This window comes from Siphateles boraxobius, unplaced genomic scaffold (genome assembly GCF_051911475.1).
Source record: "Siphateles boraxobius isolate OS27281-9 unplaced genomic scaffold, OSU_SipBor_1 24, whole genome shotgun sequence".
Taxonomy (NCBI): Eukaryota; Metazoa; Chordata; class Actinopteri; order Cypriniformes; family Leuciscidae; genus Siphateles; species Siphateles boraxobius.
The window spans coordinates 2,206,741-2,232,062 of record NW_027508855.1 but is presented as its reverse complement, the minus strand read 5'-3'; the positions used below and the strand labels follow the sequence as shown (position 1 = coordinate 2,232,062).

Sequence of the window (25,322 nt, the reverse complement as noted above, 5' to 3'; positions counted from 1 at the left end):
TGTGAAACATTTATGCATATTACATATGCTTTATAAGTCTTGGTTGTGGCAAATAAAGTGTAAGTACTTGGAGTTACCACAGTTATAGTTGACAAATGATAACTTGCGGTGTTTCATGTAAACGAAATTATAAATGAATGTACTATTGTTTGTTGCACTGTTGTTCTTATAGGCTATCCTTTGCGATAAGGAGAAAAACGTATACATTGTCCATTGCAGTGTCATGTTTTAAATAAAATGAAACGGGTTGTAATGTCTTACTGATGACAAAACAGATGATGTCACTCACTGAAGCTTTTATTCAGGATTACAGCGAATGGCTTTGATCAAAACAATAACAAAAGCAGCGTTCTCCATGTGCTTTCTTCCATATCCAGGAATTCCCCCATATTAAGCTCTTAAATGCCGAAGCAAAGGAAAGAACAGTAAATTACACCGTTCATTTAATGGCGTTTTGGTGCCTGAAAACGCAGATTTTTGAAAATGGGTGTCAAAGTGCACATTTTTGAAAACAGTCTCCGTGTAAACAACAAAAACATGAATCTGTGAAAACGACGACGTCATGCGCATTCGTATTGCAACGTTCGGTCTATAGGGTTTCATCGCCATCTAATGGCCTGGCAGCAGAATACAGCGTTTTTAGTTTTTGCGGATCCGTGTGAATGGGGATCATTTTGACAATGGTGTCCTCTGTCCCAGGAAAACTCAAAGGAAAAACTTCTCAGTTTTAAGCATTTCGTTGTCGTGTAAACATACCCTAAAGTTCATCCACGCTTTCTTAATCTTAAAATCACAAGAAATGCAAAGACAAAGAGTTTTTGCAAAACGTCTTGTAATCCTCAGAGGTATCTCTATAGTTTTGTTGCTGGAGTAATCCTGTGTTTGTGTCTCTCTTGTTTTTACTACTACATGACATGCTGGAGTCGGTGAGTGGCTCTAAAGATACAATGATGTAGAAATAGGTGTTGATTTTCTTCTGCAGAGGCGGTCTTTCATCGCATGATTACATCATAATGTGATAAAATCCTAAACGAGTTGTTTTAGGTGCTTGGTTTCAATAAAAGCGTTTTTTCGACTAACAAGGAAGTCCTTCCATCTAAACTTTCTATCAAACTTCCTTTCCTTTCTTAATATTTTCAGAATTAATGAGCTTCTTTTCTTTTTGAGCACAGTAATTTTCTTCTCAACAAACGTCATTTCAAACTTCCTTCCTCAAAGAATGAACAGAAGAACAACCAAACAAAGAATCCCTCTGAACTAACTTTACTTCCTTCTAGGGGTGGAACGGTACACAGAAGTCACGGTTCGGTTCATACCTCGGTTCAGACATCACGGTTCGGTACAATTTCGGTACAATGGAGTGAAAAGCAAAACAAAAATGCAGAAGGCATTTTTATAAATATCTTAAGCCTTGTATTTTTTAAATAAGTTTTATTAATAAAGGCATAGAACCAGTTTATTTGTAGTGCACTGACAATAGTTTTATATAATTTAATTAGTTTATTAATTAAATTAATAAAAAGACAAAGACCTTGCGATATGTTTGGTATGTTTGAATGAATTTAAAATTAATTTGCCATATTTCAGATCAATATATTTGTTTTTCTTAATTTTAATTAACCCTAACTTTATTCTCATCTGAATTATAAATAATTGATTTCCTTATAAAATAATACTAGGCTACCATTAAGAACCACATTTGATTTTCTTTTTTTAATCAATGTAGAATGTGTAATTTAAAAGTAAAACTGTGTGTGTGTGTTTGTGTGTATGTGTGTGTGTGTGTGTGTGTGTGTGTGTGTGTGTGTGTGTCCGTGCGTGCGATTTTGGTTGGGTGACAGTTGTAGGTTACAGTTTGACAAGAGAGTGTGACAAAAGCAAAATGTTGTGTTTTATTGCGAGTGTACACAAATATATGTATTCTCTCTCTCTCTCTCTCTCTCTCTCTCTCTCTCTCTCTCTCTCTCTCTCTCTCTCTCTCTCTCACACTCACACACACACACACACACACACACACAGTTCGATCGCGCCCGCGCCTCTCTCTCTCTCTCTCTCTCTCTCTCTCACACACACTCACATGCACACACACACATACACAGTTCGATCGCGCCCGCGCTTCTCCCTCTCTCGCGCGCGTACACACACAGTTCAGCATTGCAATATTGACATCGCATTCTGTTCATTATGCTGCGTTCAGACCAAACGCGAATTGAGCGAATTTTTTCGCTATTTAGAGTTTTATTTATTTTTATACCGTGTAGGCTATTCTACGTGTAAATTCGTGCACCGAACCGTGACGCCCGTACCGATTCGGTTCAATACAAATACATTTGTACCGTTCCTCCCCTACTTCTTTCTTTCTTTCCTTCTTTTTCTTTCTTTCTTTCTTTCCTTCTTTCCTTCCTTCCTTCCTTCCTGTCTTTCTTTCTTCCTTCCTTCCTTCCTTCCTTCCAAACCAATGAATGATTTGATTGATTAATTATTTGACAACCACTTGGAAGAAATGTTGTTTGACACTGGGTCTCTGGCATTCAGGTGTAAACCTCAAGTTAAAATGTGAAATACAATAAAAACACAGAGAGATGAAATTTGGAAGGAAATGGACTTATGCACCGACCACTCAATAACTCACCCAGAGGACCTAGTCATGTGTCATTATGTAATTTGTGCCAAAGAGGGGACAAAATAATAACAACACAATGAAAATCAGCCCGTAATGCCCTGAGAATAGGGTGTGGAGATGAGTTTAATCGATCGCAGGAAGGTAGAATGGAGGGATGCTGAAGGAGAAAAGCGCCTTTCCTTCTCTCCCACTATGGTTCCGTCTGAGTGCTCTTCAATCACAGCAGCACCCACGTACGTCAGCAAAATTAGAAAAGAGGGGTGAGTGCATGCGAGAGAAAATTGAAACAGAGCATGAAAAATGTTTAAAGGAATCTTAGAAAGTGAACCAGTGGAACCACCTACACTCCAATCACGTCCCTATCCTACTGCCAACCCAGGTACAGTCTTAAGTCAAGAGTATACTGTAGAATGCAGAAATGGAGCTTTGCTGACAGTGAAGAATGAGGTGCACCTGATGCTTATCCAATCTCATCACCGGAGTAAAACTAAAAGTAGCGACTCTGAGCCATTATCTTGGCTGTTTTCAAAATAAGTGTAGCATTTGCATCTAGCTTTTCCAGTATCAGGGAACTTTTCCAAGCAGTGACATAGAATGACATGCTTTTTCCATCATATAGTATTTGCACACACAGCTTTATAGCCAAGGAGCTGAGGCAATAATCAAACACGCTCTTCTAAAATGTTGTCTTGCATATGTAGTGTTGGACAGTCTGATCGATGTTTTTCTCTGCGTCTTTCCTAGACCCCAAGAATGATGGAAATCATACAGTGCATGTAGCAAGTGGTGTTTTTAATAAAATTTCTGTTTCAGGTGCTGGATGATCCAGCGGAGGACAACCTTCACATGGGTATGTTCTTTTTTGTTGCCATATAATTCTAGTGGTAAAATGGCACTTCTGTGTAAAAGATTCCGCAAATGATGCTGTTTTACATTAGTTAATGTTTGATCAGTTGTCATTGCATTAAAGTTATGCATGGTCATTCTAAAACATCCAATAGACCAATTGTATCTATACTAAAGTTCAAAGGTTTGGGGTCAGAAAGATTTCTCTTTAAAGAAATTAATACTTTTGATCAAAAGTGACCGTATAAATATTTACAATATTACAAAAGATTTCTATTTCAAATAAATGGTGTTCTTTTGAAATTTCTATTCATCAAAGAATCCTGAGGGGGGGGTGATCGATGTTTCCACAAAACTATTAATCAACACAGCTATTTTCAACATTGATGAGAAGTGTTTGTGTGCACCAAATCCTGAAGGATCATGTGAAGCTGAAGACTGGAGTAATGACTGCTGAAAATTCAGCTTTAACATCTCAGGATAAATTACATTTTAAAATATATTCAAATAGAAATCATTTTAAATTGGATTCATATTTCACCCTATGACTGTTGTACTGTATTTTTGGTCCAATAAATGCTGCCTTAGTGAACATAAGAGACGTCTTTCAAAAATATAAAACCCCATATTTACACACAATGCATGCTCGTTCATTGGTTGTAGTATTAAGCTTTTTGCTCTCATTGCTAGTCATCACATCGCTTCACTGCTCATTTTTACATGAAATGAACTCTGTTGACTTTTGTCTAATCAATGTCGCTCATATCGTCTCGCATCACCAACTCTCATTGAAAATTAATGAACTCTGGGCGTTTGTCGTTGCAAAATATTTGCCAGTATGAACCCTCTGAAGTCTACCATTTAGAAACTTTACTTTTTCATAAAAAGTAGACTGTTTCAAATAGTTCAAAGTCAAACTGTGCTGCCTGTCTTCCTAACTGGCTGACGTGAGATTCTGAAGAATAAGTGTCTCATACATAAGACTGTGTGACACATTTAGTTGTCCGCTCTTACTCATACTGTAAGGAAGAAAATAAGATGTTTGTGCTGATGGATGGCTACAAACTTCCACTGAGCAATGCTGCGAATATAAGCACATATCATACTTGTATGCGTAAAAAAGTCTGGTCATATAAGGCTATGACATGCTATATGAGGACTGTGAACATTACATTTCATGAAGTGCACTAATTAAAAATGGATTTGTCAATAACAGAATGTCTTTTCCTCTCACTTTGCTTTAATGTCTCCTGTTCTGATCTCTCCGCAGTGTTTGAGCTTATGCAGAAGGGGTGAGTATTCTGTGTCCACTTTCACCACATTATCTTCCATCCTCTGTCCTTCCATTAATCACTCCATTCCTCCTTCGTCAACTGCCCTGTCTTGCATATCTGTTATCACTTACTGTAGATCTGACTCAGTTTTCCCTGTTTTCCTCCCTTGTTCCAAAGGGATTTGTTAAATGCTTATGTTATCACTCTCTCACTCAGACTCTTATTCACATCTTTTTCTAGATCAGTTATTGTTTTTTTTTTCATTGAATAGACTTGTTTTTTCCTCTATATATATAAAAAAATTAGCATTGTTAATTTGTTTTTGTATTACTTCTGTTACTTGTAGTGTTTATTTATTCTGTTGCTTTCTAAATCCATAAAAAGCTCATTTAAAGGGTAGCAGTCTATCCAGTTTCTTCTTTTTTTCCAAATGTGACATTTTACTTTGGTTGAATATGAGTTTCTGCCAAGTGGCCTCCCATACAGAAATGTAATATATGTAAATTACATATATAATGTGAGTGCCAATGTATGTCTGCTGCCTATATGAGAATATATGCAAAATTCATATATATAAAACACATAGACATATATGAAACATATATTTCAAAATATAGCAAAAATGGCCGTTTTCATGTAAGTGCCATATATTTTCCCATATATATGTCACATATTTATACTTAATGTTGTCCATATATGCGAGAAACCAATACTATACTGTAATATATGCAGATATATGGTATCATATATGGATGAACTCAAATATTTTCTTCACATGTTTGGACACATAAATCGTCATATATGTTGCAGGCATATATTGTGTTCTCAGATAAGTCAAATATATGTATAGATATATGTCATGCTATTTAAAATATAAGTACATATATGGCCATATATTACATTTTTGTATGGGCTGGCTTTGTTTTGTAGAGAAATGTGTTGTTCAGTATCCCTGGTGTTTGTGGGCTTATGTCTTGAAAAGAGCAGATTAAAACTTACTTTGCATAATTACAGAATGGTCTATTTTCACTAGACCTGGCTGAATATATTTGGCCTTTCTGCTCAATCGTGATTCACTGCCTGTGGGTAATGAATGAAATGGCCTTTGAGGACCCTGTTTTGTGCTAAGTGGTTTGTGTGATTGGTTTTTATGTAAATCTCACAGTCACAGTTCATTTTGAAGGATTCCATCCACTTTGTGTTCGCAGTCATGTAGTTTCACAGCATCTTCTGTTCTCTCACTGATGTCTCTTGCCCAGTGTGGCCTTGTTAAATGTCTTGCTAACTTATACTATGTAACTTTTTTAGTTTTGATTTTAATTTTTAAAACAAAATTTGAATAATGAGTAAATACTTCATTAATCCTTCTTCCAAAACATGTTTTTGTCTTACCCTGATTCACTATGGTATAAGCCTGTTATAAGTGTTTATATGTTAGACCTGATGGGATGGTTTTCATGGGAAATTGCATACATGCCTCACTCGCCGTGTGTCTTGTTATATCCGTAAATAGAGAATAGTTTCTCCGGCTACTTTGACGGATGTATGGTGTTGGAATGGCATAGGTTAATTGTCACTTCGAGAGAGAAAGATTAAAGCTAAAGCTCAAACCTCCGGGGAATCACCAGTTTGAAAAAAATTGCGAACAGAGAAGAGTCTGCTGGCAAAAATAGAACGCGACAGGAAAAAAAATGCCATTCTGTGATGTACTGTACTGTTGTTTCGGATTCTGCTGATTTAAATGGGTCACTAAGTTTATTTTGTCTGGCTGACTAACGTAGATGAGATTTTGTTGAAAGAAAAAAAAGTTATAATATTCTTAGAAACACCATAATATATTTTATTTATTTATATATATATATATAAATATATATATAGTTAATTAATAAATGGGTAAATCATCAAGGGGATGTTTCAGACACTACTGTATATTGTATCAAAATGATTTTGTGATCTCTGTTAGACTAAATGTTTGAGGTTATTTCTCTACCTATCATTTCATTCACAATTATCTTCATGAATCTTTGCTCGCTGTTACTGTCTTTTCTTTGTACCTTATCAGTTAACTTACAATAAAGTGTCTCCGTTGGTCACCAGCCCTGTGATGGAGGTTCCCAGTGACAGTCCCTTCAGTGAGGACCAGGCCCGCCACTACTTCAGAGACATTGTTCTGGGCATCGAGTACTGTGAGTCATTTCCTTTATTTTTAAAAGCCTTTTTCAAATTGCTGGGTCGACCTCACTGTGTTCCATGCTCGGTTTCTAAGGAGACCACCTTGACATGGTTTTAGTAATAGAGCATCTGAAGTTAAATAAATCCTAGGAGAGAAGAGCGAATCAAACTCCTACAGATGAGCGGCTGACATTAATCATTACTCATGAAAAAATAAAGACCCAAGAGAGCTCTGTCTCAAGGAATATCTCTATGTTTGTTGTTCTAACTCATCATGACATCCTGTTAGGCTAATGAAGTGAGCGAATGTGGTAGTGTGCTCGTGTATGTGTGCGTGGGGGAGGTCATCGTTTCCTGATTAAAACAAGTCTGTCCTATTTCTGATCTGTCATCTGTCAAAAGTAGAAACATGAGATTTTATTTTGCAACATAAAGATTACATAATGATGGTTAAAGTTACATAAAATGGATGAAGAAAAAGTTAAGCTCAATCAATAGTATGTGGCATATTGTTGATTAGCACAGAAACTCATTTCCAAAGGCACTTACAAAGGAGCAAAATGTAGATAATATGAGTGTTATGGCTTTTGTGTAAAAAACAAAATCGCTTACTAAACGTTTCAGTGTAACGTTACAACACAATGTCATAAACTCTAAAACGACTGTATAATTTAAACAGCTGTACACCTTAAATAATAGAAATACGTTTTAACAGAAGTATTAATGTAAGCACTTTTACTTCACATTTCTGCTTTTAAATCCTCCAAAAATTGTCCCTATTCACTTCTATTGTAAGTGTGTCAATTGTAACCTAGATTTTTGCTTTTTAAAAGAAAAAAAGGGACGAGTCAAAATCATTTTTAAGTTAATCGACAGTATATGTTGATTGAGCTTAAATTGCATTGAGCCTTTAAATAAGATGGCAGCACAAAAAAGGAAAATGAACTAAGCTGAGTAGATTGCCAAGTGTCTGTTCTGCTCGAGTGGAAACTCGGCTTTCATCAATTCATTTGAATCCTACTAAACAGGCAACACTCTCTGTGGCAACCGTCTGGATGGCAACAGACCATTTGCATAATTCCCTACAAATCAGTCCGTGTTCACAATCTTTGTGTGTCTTTAATTTGTGGACTGCAATCAGAGTATGTGTCCATATCCTGTTTATTTCATTAGCATTATGCTAGTTACCTTAGGGAGCCATGACAATATAATTAATAGTTATCTAAAAAATCTGTGTGTGGGGGTTTTATGATATGTAAACTGCTTGAGAGACAATTTACATAAGCTGTGGCGTACTCCATGTATTACATTCACTGTGCTTTGCTGACTTTGATCAAATAATTATATGGAATAACCTGCTAATGCTTTGAACACATCTCTTTGTTAGGGTTAGGGTGGATAATGGATTTTCTTTTTTCATTACCATGCTTGTCATCTGAAGACTTCTTAGACATGGCTCTTGTTGTCGCGTATAACCAGTAATGACACATGACTGAAAGATGATAAGTGGTGGGCAGGTTATCTTTGATTGACCACTTGAGACAAAAAGGCGTCTTTTAACCAATCAAATTCAGCTTCTGTGTGCTCAGTGTGACCTTCTTGATCCTTTATGGGGCTCCTTAGTTAAGCTGAGACCTCCAATGGTTAGACACACTTGATTTTGTACCTCCTCTTTACTTACTACTGCATGCTCAACCTAGTAGCTTTATTAAACTTGTTTCGAGTTGAAAAAAACTGACATTTTGGTCAAAATAAAGTAACTTGTACAGTATAAGTATGGGTTAGTGTTTCATTTTACTCTAAACACAATTAGTCTTGAATTTTTAATACTTTTTGATGTTGCATTGAGAAGATTGATCCTCAAATAATAATAATATGTAAAGTGTTTTTGATTAATGATCATTTGAAAAAAAAAGACTTTTAAATATAATGTTAAATGGATAAAATAATTGTATCCTCATAACTTTACATTTTAATTATCGGTTTTAGTGATATTGACCTTGATAGCATGTGGTGTCACCCTTCCATATCACCCTCTAGCCCAAGACTGGTTGCCCACTGAAGCTAAGCAGGACTGAGCCTGGTCAGTACCTGGATGGGAGACCTCCTGAGAAAACTAGGTTGCTGCTGGAAGAGGTGTTAGTGAGGCCAGCAGGGGGTGCTCACCCTGTGGTCTGTGTGGGTCCTAACGCCCCAATAGAGTGATGGGGACACTATACTGTCAAAGAGCACCGTCTTTCAGATGAACTTTAAACCAACGTCCTGCCTCTCTGTGGTCATTAAAAATCCCATGGCACTCCTCGTAAAGAGTAGGGGTGTAACTAGGGCTGGGGCGGTATGGATTTTTTCTAACCGCGGTTGAAAAGCAAGATTTTCCCGCGGTATGGCGGTAAACCGCTTTAAATAGCACCCCACCCCTCTCAGACTTTGCGCACACACCAGAAGTCGTTTTTGCTAGACAGACTTTGTTAAATATTGTCACCTACATCCGAAAAAAAACAAGCACAATTTGAAATTGTCAAATTTTCATCGAGCAGTAATTTGGCATGAACCAATCACTGAATAGATTTCCTTATTCCTAAGAATATTCTCAGATACATTAGCATTGAATTCATCATTTTCAGGAGAATACATTATGATGTTCACATTGAAAATGAAAGATGAACACCTTTTCCAACATGTATTAATTACAAATATTATACTCCATATTTATGTTTACATAATATGGTGTTATTTTTTATTTAATCTATGTCGATTATATGAAAAGTGAACAACATGATAGGATCATAAGATGGGTCAGACACGATTTTGACCACTTTATTAAGTTTTGTTTTGTAGAAAGCCTTTCTTTAAAAAAAATTTCGTTTTGTATAAATTGTACCTTAATTTTAATCACTGTTTCATTAACGAATTGCCTGGAATTAATAAATAAGAAGCAAATATAGCAGACATATAATCAGGAGGACGTGGAAGCGGCGGTGCGGTCTCTTACGCGTGAACTGGAGCTCGTCTCAAATGAACCGAAACTCGGCATAGACTAGGCCTAAATGTCTACTTTTAAACAAAATTCAAAACGAAATGATACAATTTTAGTCTTCAGTAGCCTAGTCAGGTAAGGTCAGGTTTGCTGATGTGCGTTATAGGCTATTTACTTATTTATATGTATCCCTGTGCACCGATCGGAGACGGAGTTCACTGCTAATATTGGGGATACAACATAGCCAATATACTAGGGACTTTAGCCTTTAAATATCTTTGCTGCATTGGGTCAGTGTTCTTTCTAGAAGAGCCAATCGCTTTCTAGCCTCGCGGCAGCAGCGCCTCGCATCACTCATTGACCTTAAAACAGTCAGCGCCGCGGATGCAGTTTCTAAAATTGATCAAAAAACGTTGGTGCGGGTGGATGGCGGACAGATGATGAGTTTTGTGATGCGGTTGCGGATGAAATAATAATAGCCCATCCGTGCATCTCTAATACGAATGGAATTTTATTATGTGTAGTGGAACATCGCGCTCCTCAACTCGCGAAAGGTCAGATTTGCTCCATCTTTTGATGATGAGTTTTGTTTAGAAAACCTTGAATCCATGTAAGCCACTATATGATTAGACATAATCCATATCATTAGAATCAATGAATCCATGTCATTAGACACAATGTGCACACATGTGCAGGCCAATGTTTTTTTTTTGCGGTGATGACGGTGACGAGCTCAGACCCGCGGTTGGAGTCACGTGACCGCGGTATTGCGGTAATGCGGTAACCGTCCCAGCCCTAGGTGTAACCCCGGTGTCCTGGCCACATTCCCTCCAATGGCCCTTGCCTCATCATGGCCTCCTAATAATCTCCATCCATTGAATTGGCTCGATCACTCTCTTTATATATATATATACATATATATTATCTCTAAGTTTTGAAGACCAATGAATTACATTTGTTTTGTGAAGTTTAATAAAATTTTGAGATTCAAAGCTAATCGTCAGTAAATTGAACTTTTGGAATGACTCCTTTTTCTTGTTATTCTTTTAGATAATATTCTCGAAATATCATATTCCTTCTCTGATATTCTTTCTCTTTTTGCTCAGTGCACTTTCAGAAGATCGTTCACAGGGATATCAAACCATCTAATTTATTACTTGGAGATGACGGCCATGTCAAAATCGCAGATTTTGGGGTCAGTAACCAGTTTGAGGGTAACGATGCCTGTCTCTCCAGCACTGCTGGTACTCCTGCATTCATGGCCCCAGAGACACTGTCAGACAACCGCCAGAGTTTTAGTGGAAAGGTAATGCGTGTCTGTGGTGATTTTGCTGGAATGTGTTGTGATAGGCCAATCAGACTGATTTTGTGAACCTTATTATTGAAAAATTAGGCTCAAATTTTTTTTTTTAATGAGTGAGACATTGCTACTTCTCCCATAAATGTGTAAAAGAGCTATACTACTGTTCAACAGTTTTAAAGAAGTTTTTTTTTTTTTATTTCAATATACAGTATTTCAAAAAGTAATTTATTCCGGTAATGGCAATGCTGAATTTTCAGCATCATTACTCCAGCCTTCAGAATCACATGATCTTTTAGAAGTAATTTTAATATGCCGATTTATTGCTTAAGAAGCATTTCTATTAGCATCCATGTTGAAAACAGTATGCCTCCTAATATTTTTGTCGAAACCATTTTTTTCAGGATGTTTTGATTAATAGAAAGTTCAGAAGAACAGCATTTATTTGAAATAGATATTTTTTGTATCTTTAGAAATGTCTTTACTGTCACTTTTGACTATTGTTTTCTTTTTTTTTTTAAATCTAACTGGCCCTTATTAAGTACACATTAGTCCATTCTTTAAGATATTCTGTTTTGTATTCCTAGGAAGACAGTCATAGACGTTTGGCACAACATGATATTAAGTAAATGACAACAGATATCATTATTTGAATTTTGAATGAACTCTCCCTTCAAGAAATGACATTTATCTCAAAAGCTCCTGCATCAATATAACAGAAGTTGTGTCTTGTTCAGGCTCTGGATGTGTGGGCTATGGGAGTGACTCTCTACTGTTTCGTGTATGGGAAGGTGAGTCGGCTCAAATACAGATATGATCAGAATGATAGCCGTAATTCTTCACTGTGGAATTATCTATCAGTAAGCTCAATGGACGGGCCAGTGTGCTACTGCAGTGACATTTGTGTGATTGATGATTTTGATCACTCATCCGTCTAAACTCCTCTCCCTCTCCTCTATTTTTCTTCCTTGTCCTCCAGTGCCCATTTATTGATGAGTACATTCTGGCACTTCACAATAAGATCAAGTGTAAGCCGGTGGAGTTCCCCGAGATGTAAGTCGCCCCTCACTGTGTGTGACGCATCTGTTGTCCCACAGAAAAAGAGAGAGGAAATGACGTTTGAGCGTATGACGATGTGAGATGAATGCTATTTTGAGGCATGTTTGTTTTTGTATGATATGTGTGTATGCCTGTGCAGGTCTTTGATATGTTGATGAAGTCTGTCGTCTGTGTGTGGAAGGCCAGAGGCCATCCGGGTGCATGTCATCTGGTGCATGTGTTTGGACTAATCGTCAGCAAATAAAAGCGCGTCTCTCTCACACACACATGGTCCCTGATGTTATGCCGCAGTGTTCTCACTGGCCAAATTAACTGCAAAATATCACAATGTCATCACTGTGAATCAAAAACAGTGTACATGGCAAGGGACTTCACTCACTTTTTGGGTTTCTTTTCTAATCGTAAACCTCACAAAATGTTCTAATTAATTTTTAATTCTATGCTTACAGCAAAACAAAAATTAAGGGAATGAGGGAAAATTATTTGAGAGATTCAACCTACTTCAAAAAAGTAATCCCATCCCCCCACCACCACCACCACCTTTAATTTAATACATATTAAGAAATTTGCTGAAAAAAAACAGTTAAAGTGAGAGGACATTTCTTTTTTTTGCCGAGTACATGTTGTTGTTTTCATGTTTGCAGAGCTCCTTTTGTGTTTAGTACAGTTGAGCTCTTTAGCCCTTATGATTGTTACAGAGGCAGTGTGACAGTCAGTGGGGGTTTGAAGTCGTGTTTCTTCTGTCTGCAGTGTGTCTCTCCTCTTGTAAAAGCATTATGTCATTGTCTACCAGTACCATCAGGTGTATTGGGTTTGTTTTTTCAACTGTTATCTCTATGTTTCTGTAATATCTCAGGCCAGCTATCAGCGAAGGGCTGAAGTACCTGGTCACACGAATGCTGGACAAAAACCCAGACGCCAGGATCACTGTTCCTGAGATCAAAGTAAGTATACATATGATGGAAAGGAGCACTTCTTAGATTGAAAGTGGCAAGTAATCCCTTCCACCTTCATTTTCACCACTCTGTATTGCAAGATATTGAGTTACTATTCACTGAGGAGTGCATCTATTTAACCTGAAATGAATGGGCATATTTGACCTTCATGGCTGGGCTAGTATTATTAATCAATGCTATCCTTCAGAAATCACCTCAGTTGTCCTTCCTTCATACTGACGAGAGAGTGCGACTTCACTTAATATTGAAATTATAGTCCGTTTCTCAAAAAGAAATGTATCATAAGTTTTCACTCACAATTGCTCCAGTGTTTCTATCAAAGACCATTCCTGAGCCACATACAGGAATAGTGTAAATATGACACAATATCTCTGATAGCTTCTGCACCATCTAGCAGACTTGCTGTTTGGACAGAAACACATCAACTAATCCCTATGGAGAAGGATTTTGGTTCAGTTCTGGAAACTTCCATCTGCTGTCTCAGTGTGACAGTGAGTGTGAATAATTAGCACACACACACTCAGGCATCAGAGACTCCTGCCTGCATGTCATTACCCAGAAAATGTTCCATTAAAGCAGCGATCCCCAGAGCACACTCAGCCTACATTCACTCAACAGCTCTACTCTAATACCCTTCAGACTAACTTTGTTATTTGGACAAATATTTTATTTCTTTAATACTTTTCTGATTGGATGAATGGTTAGATGGATGGATAGATAGATGAAAGGATTGATGGATGAACAGATAAATTAAATGGAGGATAGAAGGTTAGATGGATGGATCAAGGAATGGAGGGATGATGGATGGATGGATGAAACTATAGATGATGGCTTGGTGGATGAAACGCTATATATAGGGATGGATTGATGAATAGATGGATATATGACAGCTGGATGTATGGACGAGTGGATGGATGTATGGACTGATTTACAGACATGGATGGATGCATGGATGAATGGATGGACAGACATGATGGCTGGATGGATGCATGGACTGATCTACAGACATGGATGAATGGAAGGATAAATGATGGATGGTTGTATTAAAGGATGGATGGATAGAATATTAGATGGATGGACCAATGAATGGATGTACAGACTGATGGATTGATGAATAGATGGATATATGATGGCTGGATGGATGGACAAATGTATGGATGGATGGACTGATCTACAGACATGGATGGATGGATGTTTGGATGGATGGATGGATGGACAGGCCAATTGATTGATGAATAGATGGATATATGATGGCTGGATAGATGGACGAATGTATGGATGGATGGACAGACTGATTGATGAGTAGATGGATATATGATGAGATGGATGGACGATCTACAGACATGGATGGATGAATGGAAGGATAAATGATTAATGGATGGATGGATAGATAGAATATTAGATGGATGGATGGACAGACAGGCGGGTGGATGAATTGATGGGTAGAAGATGGCTAAATGGATGAAACTGGATAGATGGATGTATATAAGAAAATATATGGACTGATCTATGGACATATGAATGGATATACAGATGATGGAGGGATGGATGGGTAGACAGATGAATATATGAAATTATAGGTTAAATGGCCAGATGGATGGACGGAATGACGTGTACACAGCATGTTATATGTGTGTGTGTGTGTGTTTTCAGGTGGACCCCTGGGTGACTCAGGATGGTACAGACCCATTGCCTTTAGAAGAGGAGCACTGTACTGCGGTAGAAGTCACTGAAGAGGAGGTGCAGAACTCAGTGAAGTTTGTCCCCAGTCTGTCTGCTGTGGTAAGTGAAACAGAGAAAGAACAAGGGTTTCTATGTGTAAGGGTTAATGAGTTGCTAAACTATAGTTACATGAACACACACAAGCCAAATGTGTCTAGTGCACCGTACTGCTGTCAATGAGTGGATGAATAAGAAGGTTAAGACACAGTTGACCTCAACCAAACAACTGAAACCTCATCACATCTTCTGAACTGTCAGCTTTTCCTTGATTACTTTCCTGGAATTAGCCCTTCTTTCCACCATCATCATCATCATCATTTCAGTAAATGCAAAGTGTATTTTTAGCTGTCCCCTGTTCTTTTTTCTCTATTTTGTGTGTGTAAATGTTGTATTTCTGCATGCCCTGATCTGTATTATTTTAATATGTACAGTAAGTTAAGTCTAGTTGTCCCCTCTTTCCTGTGATGCTGTAGATATTGGTGAAAGCCATGTTAAGGAAGCGTTCCTTTGGGAATCCATTTGAGTGTCCCAGCAGGAGAGAAGAGAGATCCATGTCTGCTCCCAGCAGTCTTCTCATGTAAGTGTTCCAGCCGATGACCAACTGGAAACCAGAGTAATATTAGCTGCACAAATACAAATCACTCTCCTTTTGCTCACAATCCTTTTGTAAGAGGTTGAAGTCTTTTCAGCATTGCATCTCTTTTATTCTTTGCTTTTTTCACTCTCACATTCAAGGTCGCAGCATGATATTTCAGACGTCATGTCTATCTATTTGAACAGGAAGGTGTGCTAATAGTCACCCATTACTTCTCCTGCCGCCAACATACGTTTCCATAGTAGCATGATTCAGACGTTTTTTCTCTTGCAGTAGCATTCAAAGCTCTGGGACTCTATGTTTTCACTATTTCTTGACTGCTGACTCCCTCATTAATATTTTTATGTGTGTGCGTGCGTGTGTGCGTGCGTGTGTGTGTGTGTGTGTGTGTGTGTGTGTGTGTGTGTGTGACCATAAATTAGGGCAGATTCATGGTCTTAGCGCTAGTTTATGATAAACATTTTGTAAGCTTTATATTCTAATGTCTAAACACTCACAATAGATTATATTCTAATGTCCTTGCCTTATTCAGCCCGAGGGTGGCACTCTAATGATGATTTACAGACTTTAGTGTACACGACAGATGCATAGAATGCATTTATAGAATTGCCTTAAAGGGATAGTTCACCCAAAAATGGTTTCGTTCCAAACCCATAAAACCTTTGTTCATTTAAGGAGTACAAATTAAGATCTTTTTGATAAAATCCCAGAGCTTTCTGTCCCGCCATTGGGAGCAACGCAACTTACACATTCAAGGTCCAGAACGATAGGAAAGACATCATTAAAGTAATCCATGTGACTTCAGTGGTTCAACCTCAATTTTATGAAGCAACGCGAGTGCTTTGTTTGCACAAAAAAGTGTGCAACATAGTTCTAAATGTATATTTCAGTTTTTCATATTCAGCATCTATATACACATACAGTATATATACAAGTATAAAAGGTCACAACTATAATTTAGTTTTTTTTTTGTTATTCCTCTGGTTTTTTGCACCATCCATCCTTTGACAGTAATTCTCAGAGGCCTTTTGCTGGTAATGTATCTGCCCACTAGACTGACAGTAAGTGTCTCCATGAAGTCATCTATTTCCCCACTCTGCTGCTTTTCCCACATTAGAGGGGGTTTGTTCAAGGACAGCAGCATGTTCTCTCACTCTTGCTGTCTGTTAGATGCCGGTCAGAATAAGCAGAGGGTTGCACCATGTCTTCTGAATGCCCTGGATCAATACAAACAATCTGGTTATCTCTGTATGCATCCCAGATAGACCAAAGTCAGCCTTGCAAATATTCTAATGCAGTACTGAATGCTCTCTGTTATAGGTTGAATTGTTTGTGGGGTTTTTTGTTTTTTTTTCAATGTGCCGTATGCAGTCATTGTTCGTACAATCAAAACTGAAAGGTCATTTGTTTATCTGTAAACAAATGACATGCTTGTTTGGTGTGAACTCTCTCTGTTGACAAGGGTGCAATCTGATTGGGAAATGAGGTGGATCATACAGTGAATCAGCAGATCGGTGACTTCTTTTGCAAGACGCAGTTGATTGTATTTTAATTCACCTCTATCATTTTTTATTAGCCATTTGTCGGTTAGTTGTTCCTCTGAGTAATAGCGTTTCTGAATAAATAGTTAAAAAGCAGCAGCGCCCCCAGTTGGTAGAAATCTATCATCGTAATTTTTTAAATCCCTCCGTCCCTTTAAATCTCCAACTGTCAGGGGTGACCATTTGCATGTCATCCATAATTCATTGTTAGGTTGAATACGCTACCTCCCGCACCGTTAATAACCTTTTTCATCTAAACACACACTGTACATACTGAACACACACTCTCCCTCCCTTTCACAAGCGTTCATGCATACTCACTCGACTGCAATTGTTACTCTTTGATGGCAGCAAGTCATTTCTTGTGATACTCATGATGATAGCATTATGAGTAGATTATTTTCTACATCTCTCTTAAATATTCATTTTGTCAGAATATTGACACTTTAACAACCCGTTTTAGCACAGGCACATTGTAATTTAGTACAGCCACCATATCTGCATCTGCTGATGTTGGATATACATCTACATTTCATTGTCCCTGCTCATGTCTACCTTTTCTGGTATCTAGTGCTCACTTAAATAATATTTTTAAATGTAATCTTTAACAAATCTCAAAATCCATCTTTCATGCTTTCAATTATAATTTAGTGATGTGTGTGTGTGATATATATACACACACAAACACACACAATACAAAATAGTATACAATATCATTTATACAAGATATTAAATATCTTCCGTTTTTCGTTTATATAACATCAGAATAATTATGGGCTTATTTGTATCAGCCACTATTTTTATATCAGTGCATTTTGTCAGCCTATTGTTCTCTGTTTGTGCTGGATAACCACTCCTCTACTCCACAGCTGTATATTAAACGAAGTAGGTTCTTATTGGTTGTCTTTTTTGTTGCATCGTGCCACGTTTTTCTTTCTGTGTAACAGTTGTTGCTTCAGGCCTGGTTAGGACACGCCACACACAATTACACATCACTGAACCAACCCTGTCTGGGAGCATGGGAAAAGAAATTGCCGTATCACTACACATTTGTTGGATGTGATGAAAATGTGGCCACACATTATTACATATCAGGACTTTTTTTCTGGCCTCCAGCACTAATTTTTTAGCCTCAGAATGCAGGTTGAGTGTGGGTAACGTATTCATATCCTCATGAAGCACAGACTGGAGTTCGTTGATAATATTTCCTGTTGGTGTTTGTCAAATTAAACAAATATGCTTGGCATTTGATGAGATTTTGTATAAGCATCTGGCACATGCATCTCTCTTTAGTAGTTGATGCTGTCTATTTACATGAATTGGCTTTTATTGTAGAACTCGACTTAAATGTAGTCTAATGTCGACTATTAATGTAATTGGCATTCTGACCAGCAAAAACTCACTGTAGTGTCTATAATGACCTGGTTCCTGCTGCTTTACTTCACATGAAACTGCTGATGCTCTCCTCCCTTTCCTCCACTCTCTCTCTCTCTCTCTGCTGCAGGGACTCTTGGCCATTCCGGCCCTCTTTTAAACTCCAGCCCTCGTTAAGGTAACTCATTGTGACAGGTGGTCATTGTCATTTGTCACTCAAGCCCTGTGTCAGATTCCCTGTCCTTCTCCATGTATTCCCACGGGTCAGTGAAAGAGTCATATCAGCCTCCATCCTGTCCTTGTGTGGCATTTCTCTTGCTTTATGGCAGTGAAAGTATGTGGTAACACTGTCAAACAAGTCCAAGCGTGTGAAACATGTCATGTTGTGGTCTTTCATTCAATCCCACCATATATATTCTGAGACCTCTGTGTGCAGTTGTGTCTGTTGTAGAGAACCTTCCCATGTTCATCTGTTTCCTCCAAGATTGTTTGTCAATGTGATAGTTTTTGATTTTTCAGTGTTTCATACTGGATAGTTTCAACCACAGACGATCTACAGATGCATCACACCTGTTTGATGCACGTTGCAGATTTTTTGTTTTATGTTATAAAGCGACAGCAATGTGCTTTACAATCATATAGTGTTACAGTAATGTTCTTAAATGTGCTTCATTAAAAAAAAAATTAGCTAAATAAATTTGGCAACAGCTGGCTGAACTCACCTGTTCTGCTCTGATCAGATAAATCTTTTAAAATAACTCTTTCCTATGTGTGTGTGTGTGTGTGTGTGTGTGTGTGTGTGTGTGTGTGTGTGTGTGTGTGTGTGTGTGTGTGTGTGTGTGTGTGTGTGTGTGTGTGTGTGTGTGTGTGTGTGTGTGTGTGTAATAAATTACACTTTACTATATATTCACATAGAAAACAGCTCTTTTACATTGAAATAATATTTCACAATATTACTGGGTTTGTTCGGTACACACACATTGCCGTTCAAAAGTTTGGGGTCGGTAAGATTTTTAATGTTTTTAAAAGAAGTCTCTTCTGCTCACCAAGGCTGCATTTATTTGATTAAAAATACCGAACAAACCCAGTAATATTGTGAAATATTATTTCAATGTAAAAGAGCTGTTTTCTATGTGAATATATAGTAAAGTGTAATTTATTCCTGTGATGAAAGCTGAATTTTCAGCATCATTACTCCAGTCTTCAATGTCACATGGTCCTTCAGAAATCAGTATAATATGATGATTTGATGCTCAAGAAACATTTCTCATTATTATTATCAATGTTGAAAACAGTTATTTACATTTTTATTTCAGGATTCTTTGATGAATAGAAAGTTCAAAAGAACAGCATTTATTTGAAATAGAATCTTTTGTAACATTAAACACTACCCTTCAAAACTTTGGGGTCAGTAAGAATTTTCATTTTATTTTTTGGGGGAAATAAATAAAATAAATCAATACTTGTATTTATCAAGGATGAATTAAATTGATAAAAAGTGACAGTAAGGACATTTATAATGTTACAAAAGATTATATTTCAAATAAATGCTGTTGTTTTTAACTTTCTGTACATCAAAGAATCCTAAAAAAAATGGTACACAACTGTTTTCAGCATTGATAATAATGAGAAATGTTTCTTGAGCAACAAATCAGCACATTAGAATGATTTCTGAAGGATCATGTGACACTGAAGACTGGAGTAACGATGCTGAATTGCTCCAGTCTTCAGTGTCACATGATCCTTTAGAAATCATTCTAATATGCTGATTTGGACCTCAAGAAACATTCTTATAATCATTATCAATGTTGAAAACAGTTTCGCTGCTTTAATATTTTTGATTTTGTTTTGTTTTTTTCAGGATTCTTTGAATTCAAAAGTATGCAACTTTTTTTTATCCTACTGCCCTGAGACTTTTGAACAGTTAGGGTATACTATATAACGTATCAAGCTGCTACAATGACACTTTTGAGCTAAAACTAATAACCTTTTTGAAGTTTTTGAGATTTTTGTCATAAAAAATATTCATTTTTACTTAAGGCACTTGATAACAACTAAATAGATATTCTCAAGCACAATGTCTTTGAAAAAAAACTATACTTGTTGGACAGACAAAAATCACAAAGTATTCATACATTTTCTGTTAATTTCTTCTGTTTTTTTCTGTACAACCATTCACAGTGCATTTTTTAAAATTGTTTTTGAATATTGTGGTATCATTAATTTAAGATTTATTTCCCCTAAATGAAATGCAAATGTTAAACTGCTGTTGGTCGATTGATTTGCAGCCTCTCTATATCAATTTTATTCCAATTAAATTTCAAACTACTTCATTGCCATGATTTTTTTGGCGGGCCAAAGCATCTGTGGTTACGTGGGCGATTCTTGGCCTGAATAATCTGTATAGTAGACCAGACCTTATAGACTATAGATAGTCAAAACTTTTCGAAATCAACTGCTGGATCAAAGCATGGATCATTTAGAAAGATAATGATTCATTTCTCTCTGTGTTTTTCTTTGTCTCTCAGAAAGGGAAGCAGTGGAGAGGCTGGTAGAGAAGTCGAGCTCGAGGACTTGCATGAGGACGAACCACCCACCTTTTGAGTGTCTCCATAGATCCTGAAGCGTTCCTCATTGTCTGCGCTTCTTCATTCAGACACTTCCAACCCTTCGAGCAGATGACCATCATGACCCAGACCGCTACACTACACTCTGTTTCCACCAACTTGAGGCTCACCTTGACGTTGAACTGGATTCTGCTATTGCTTGTCATCATTCAGGCTTTTCACTTTTTTCAGTCTTGCACAAGAATCACTTTCCTTGCTTTTTTTTAAGTCCACCGTAGTAATGGTTCTCAGAAAACCTGGCCTTGGTAATCCGGCGAAAATCCATACTTTCTCCTTCAAACAGTTTGGATCTTTTCAAGATTTTGGATGGAATCTGGGCCAGATTTGTTTGAAAACCAGACTGTCATAAGCTTTCTAGAGCAAGACTACAGCATTCACAAAAGATGCTAATATTAACTTGGTACGGCACCTCATAAAGCTAAAAAACAGTGATGGCGTTGATGCAGTGTGCTGCCATCATAACGTTTGTACATGTGTATAAAATAATAGCTATGGTGTCTTGCCTTTTTGTATATGTTAATGTGCAATTCTTAACCCTATCCTCGTCATTGCATGCCTGAAATATGGCCTTTTCCATATTATGGTGTTTCCATATCTCTGTTGCTTTCCATTTCTTTCATACTATCAAAATTTCATTCAGATACAATGTATAAACAGACACACACACACACACACAGTGTTGTAGTGTGAATCAAAGGGGCTTATGTAACTACTAGACACTAAAAGAGCTCTTGATGTATAAATGACTGCACATTCAGTCAATTCTAACAAACAGGGCTTTCTCACGAAATATACTGCGTTTGGTATAAGCATTATCTAGAACAGGGCTTTTTCTCCATGTTTGTGAATGTCAGAAATCCCACATTTGGAGCGCACCGGATGAAGGGCTCTCATGTCGCAGTGCTTTGTCTCTACAGGAACAGAATGTGTCATTGTTTACCAAGTCTTCACATTCCAAAAGGCCTATTTATCAGTCAGCAGTGCTAACAGGCGCTCGAACGCACATGCAAATATGCCACCAAGGCAAGCAAGTGTGCGCTGATGCGGAAGGAGGAGTAGTCACTTTCACTCAAAACAGACAAGCCAATTGAGGGAAGGATCTGAATATGGTGTTGTGGTACGAAAGTGAACCGCCATTCAATGTCATCACGGTCCCTCTTAGCTTGTATTAACTCAGCCCAAAACAATACTCCCTTGTTTACATTGGATATTCTGCCAGGCGAACCCATCAGCCCCTGCTTTTGAACCATGTATTGAAAGTACAAAGAGAATCTGAGTGGACAGCCATTGTAAATGCGCATTGGCGATCAAAATATGTAATAATGAGCACAGATCAGTCATATTAATTATATTTTTACTCTGAAATCCCCACTGAGTGTGTTTATTTTAAAAGGACATTTCACACAAAAATGTAATATCCTTTACCAAAGGTCTGTTCATACCAATACGAATGTTCGGCAGAAAATTCTGTCCAATTTTCACATGCAATTTGTCTGTTCAGACCAATGTGTTAAAAAAAATGGCAGTCCGGCTGAATGAAAATGGCAAATTCATGCTTTTAAATTTGCTTATGTTTTTAAAAAGCAGAAATACCCTGGTTACCCTGTTACTCAAAGTCCTGTGCAACTTAATTTTGCGTAGCCAGACCATCAGACTGACAGAAGACTGGCAGAAAGTCTTGAGTCCATAGCAGCTTACATTGGCCAAGAACTACCCAAGAGGACGTCTGACTGACATGTAAAGCAACCAATCACAGTTCACTTGGTTCAGCGTCAAGTTTAGGGGCTTGAAAAAGTAAACTTAATGTCCCCACTATAACAGACTAACAGTGCAGTTTATTCAAGAACGTTGTGCAAGTTTACTGCAACAATTGATCATTTGTCACTGTTAAAAACCCAATGACTTCTTCTATTAGGGGATTTGGCATTATGATGGCTTTGTTTCCAGTCGTATCATTAAAGAATGCAACACATACGTCTCCCGGAAATCCTGGAGAAATTAACAAATCAGATGATGGCCTTGAAACTCCCAAAGTGTTTACCATTTTGTATGCCACCACATGCATCAGATGTTTAGCCAACAGTCCGTGGGCGTGGACCCTTCGTCTGCTACTTAAATAATTCCAATTGATGAATTCAAATATAGTGATAAATATGAACACTAAATAAGTGATCGGGTTGATGTGTCACAAGCTTCAAATCGGAAGTGTGCATCTTTTAACATGCGCACACTGCACACATTTCTGAGATTTCCATTGTTGTCGCATACTAACCATCCTCTTACCATTGCTTATTTTTTTTGTTTTAGAAATCAGACTTTATATTTATATATTTTGGGTCCTAATTAAGAGACAAAGAGCACATAAAGCTTTGTGCCTTGCTGTTTATATATATATCAAGCAGTAAAAATGCCCCTTCCCACATCTGAAAAAGTTAGGGTTTTTTGCAAACTTTGAAAAGATTCGTTTCACGTTTGGGTGTCAACCCAGCTAATGAGTGAAAGGAAAATTTTTAGATTGTTACGACAGTCATTGATGTCACCATATTCAACAACAACAGTTCCCATCATACGTCATGCATATTACGTCTCTACACGTGTAGGACTTTCCAGTTTTTAATTATTCAATCCAATCAAATTGTCCTGCAGAATAGATCAAAAAAGGTTTAAACCACCCCTTACAATCCGAATCAAATTTCAATCAAATTTCATTCCAACTGACATGGTTACATGTGACTCTTTTTTATTCGGACTGTGCTACTAGTCAGATTACAAACAGATTATTATGGCCCATGTAAACACATCTGAAAAGAGTAGCTTGGACTATCTTGAGGTGAACTGTCCCTTTAATTCATTTCAAGAGAATAAAACAGGACTCAATGAGGTCAGCTGCCAATTATTTCTAGTAAGCAGCAAGTGGTTAGAGGAGGAAACCTTTAACCGATGTCAGTCATTTAGATGACTCATCATTGCTTATGAAGATGGATTGATAAACTGCAGTGAAGCGCTTTCATTATATTCTCACTAATATCTTGTGAATATATCCGGAGGTCCATTTTTCACTCCTACACATTCTTCCCCTGTTCTCTCCATTTCCCCATCTCTCTCTGACCTTCTCTTATGCACAAACTCCTTCTAGATTGGTTCTTGCCCATACCATTTTCTCTGAACTGAATTACACAGGAAAAAACATTTTCAGTGCCAAACGACTAGTCTTTTTGGTCTGTTTGTATAGAGTATTTGATTTAGGCATTAAATGGAGTCTCATTTCTGTTGTGTATTAGGATTCTGTATGTGGTACTCAGGGTCTGGTCATTGCATTTCTGGAAATACAGAGAGAATGGAGTAGCATATTCTGTGTTCAGGAGCCCTAAGGTGTGTTTACTGTACGTGTATAAATCCATTGAACGTTTTTAAATGACCCCCCTTCTCTTATATGTGCTGTTGCATTTGTCCATTCTGTCTTAAATGTGCAGTTGTTTGTAACTTCTTGATGTACGCTATGCACCCGTTAGTGTCTTGATGTACGGCATGTCCCTTAACTTGCTATAACCTTTACAAACCTCTCTCTAGGTTCCCTGTTCCTTTTGGTATCTACGAGACAAAACAAATAATGTCTAAAACCCCTTTAAATTGTTTCCTTCAGGACTTTTGTATAAGATAAACATATGCAGCAGAATGTCATACTCTGTCTGAGCAATCAACTCGAGTGTGAAGGCTTTATTTTATTTTTCCGGGTTTCAGCACATGTGCAATAGATGAGGTTTGGTCATTTGTCTACCCACATTTATGAAGGTTTCTGCTGTTTGACATGAGTCTCTGAAGGAAGTGAGAGAAAAGTGGCCATTTTGACGTACTTTGCAGCTGTGAAACGTTCTTGCTATCAAACATTTATGCTTTTTTTTTCAATTTTTACAAATGTTGATTCACAAAAGTATATCAGAATTGATTCATGCATATAGATCGTAGAACACTGTCTCGCTAACATACCTGCAGTTTGAACTGCCCAGTTATTCGTGTCCGAGTGCCTAATATTGATGGTTATTTATAGACGTCTGTATTCTGCTGCATTGATCTGAATGTACCTATTGCAAAAATCAAAGAAAATAGACAAAAAAGAGCATGGCCCAAGAAAGCACTGAATGCAACTCTTACTATGTAAATATGTACCAAACCATATGAAGATGCTATTTTTTGCATGCTTTTTGTACACATAGACATAATCAAAGACAATAAAGATATCACAGGTGACTCTGGTT

At 37.4% G+C, this 25,322-nt stretch overlaps 1 protein-coding gene across 5 annotated transcripts in view; it reads left to right on the top strand.

The window, feature by feature from the left end:
* Positions 1–25,314, top strand: part of camkk1a (calcium/calmodulin-dependent protein kinase kinase 1, alpha a) — a 90,455-nt gene extending 65,141 nt beyond the window's left edge. For 3 of the 5 annotated variants that reach the window (XM_077240705.1, XM_077240707.1, XM_077240706.1), the window contains 11 exons: positions 3,437–3,473; positions 4,740–4,761; positions 6,841–6,929; positions 10,999–11,198; positions 11,930–11,983; positions 12,172–12,245; positions 13,108–13,195; positions 14,861–14,989; positions 15,403–15,506; positions 18,570–18,617; positions 20,968–25,314. In XM_077240705.1, the coding sequence (XP_077096820.1) occupies positions 3,437–3,473; positions 4,740–4,761; positions 6,841–6,929; positions 10,999–11,198; positions 11,930–11,983; positions 12,172–12,245; positions 13,108–13,195; positions 14,861–14,989; positions 15,403–15,506; positions 18,570–18,617; positions 20,968–21,043 (921 nt within the window). In that variant the 3' untranslated portion in view covers positions 21,044–25,314. The remainder of the gene's footprint in view (positions 1–3,436; positions 3,474–4,739; positions 4,762–6,840; positions 6,930–10,998; positions 11,199–11,929; positions 11,984–12,171; positions 12,246–13,107; positions 13,196–14,860; positions 14,990–15,402; positions 15,507–18,569; positions 18,618–20,967) is intronic. The other 2 variants (XM_077240708.1, XM_077240709.1) reach the window with 1 other exon arrangement.
* Positions 25,315–25,322: the final 8 nt, after the last annotated feature.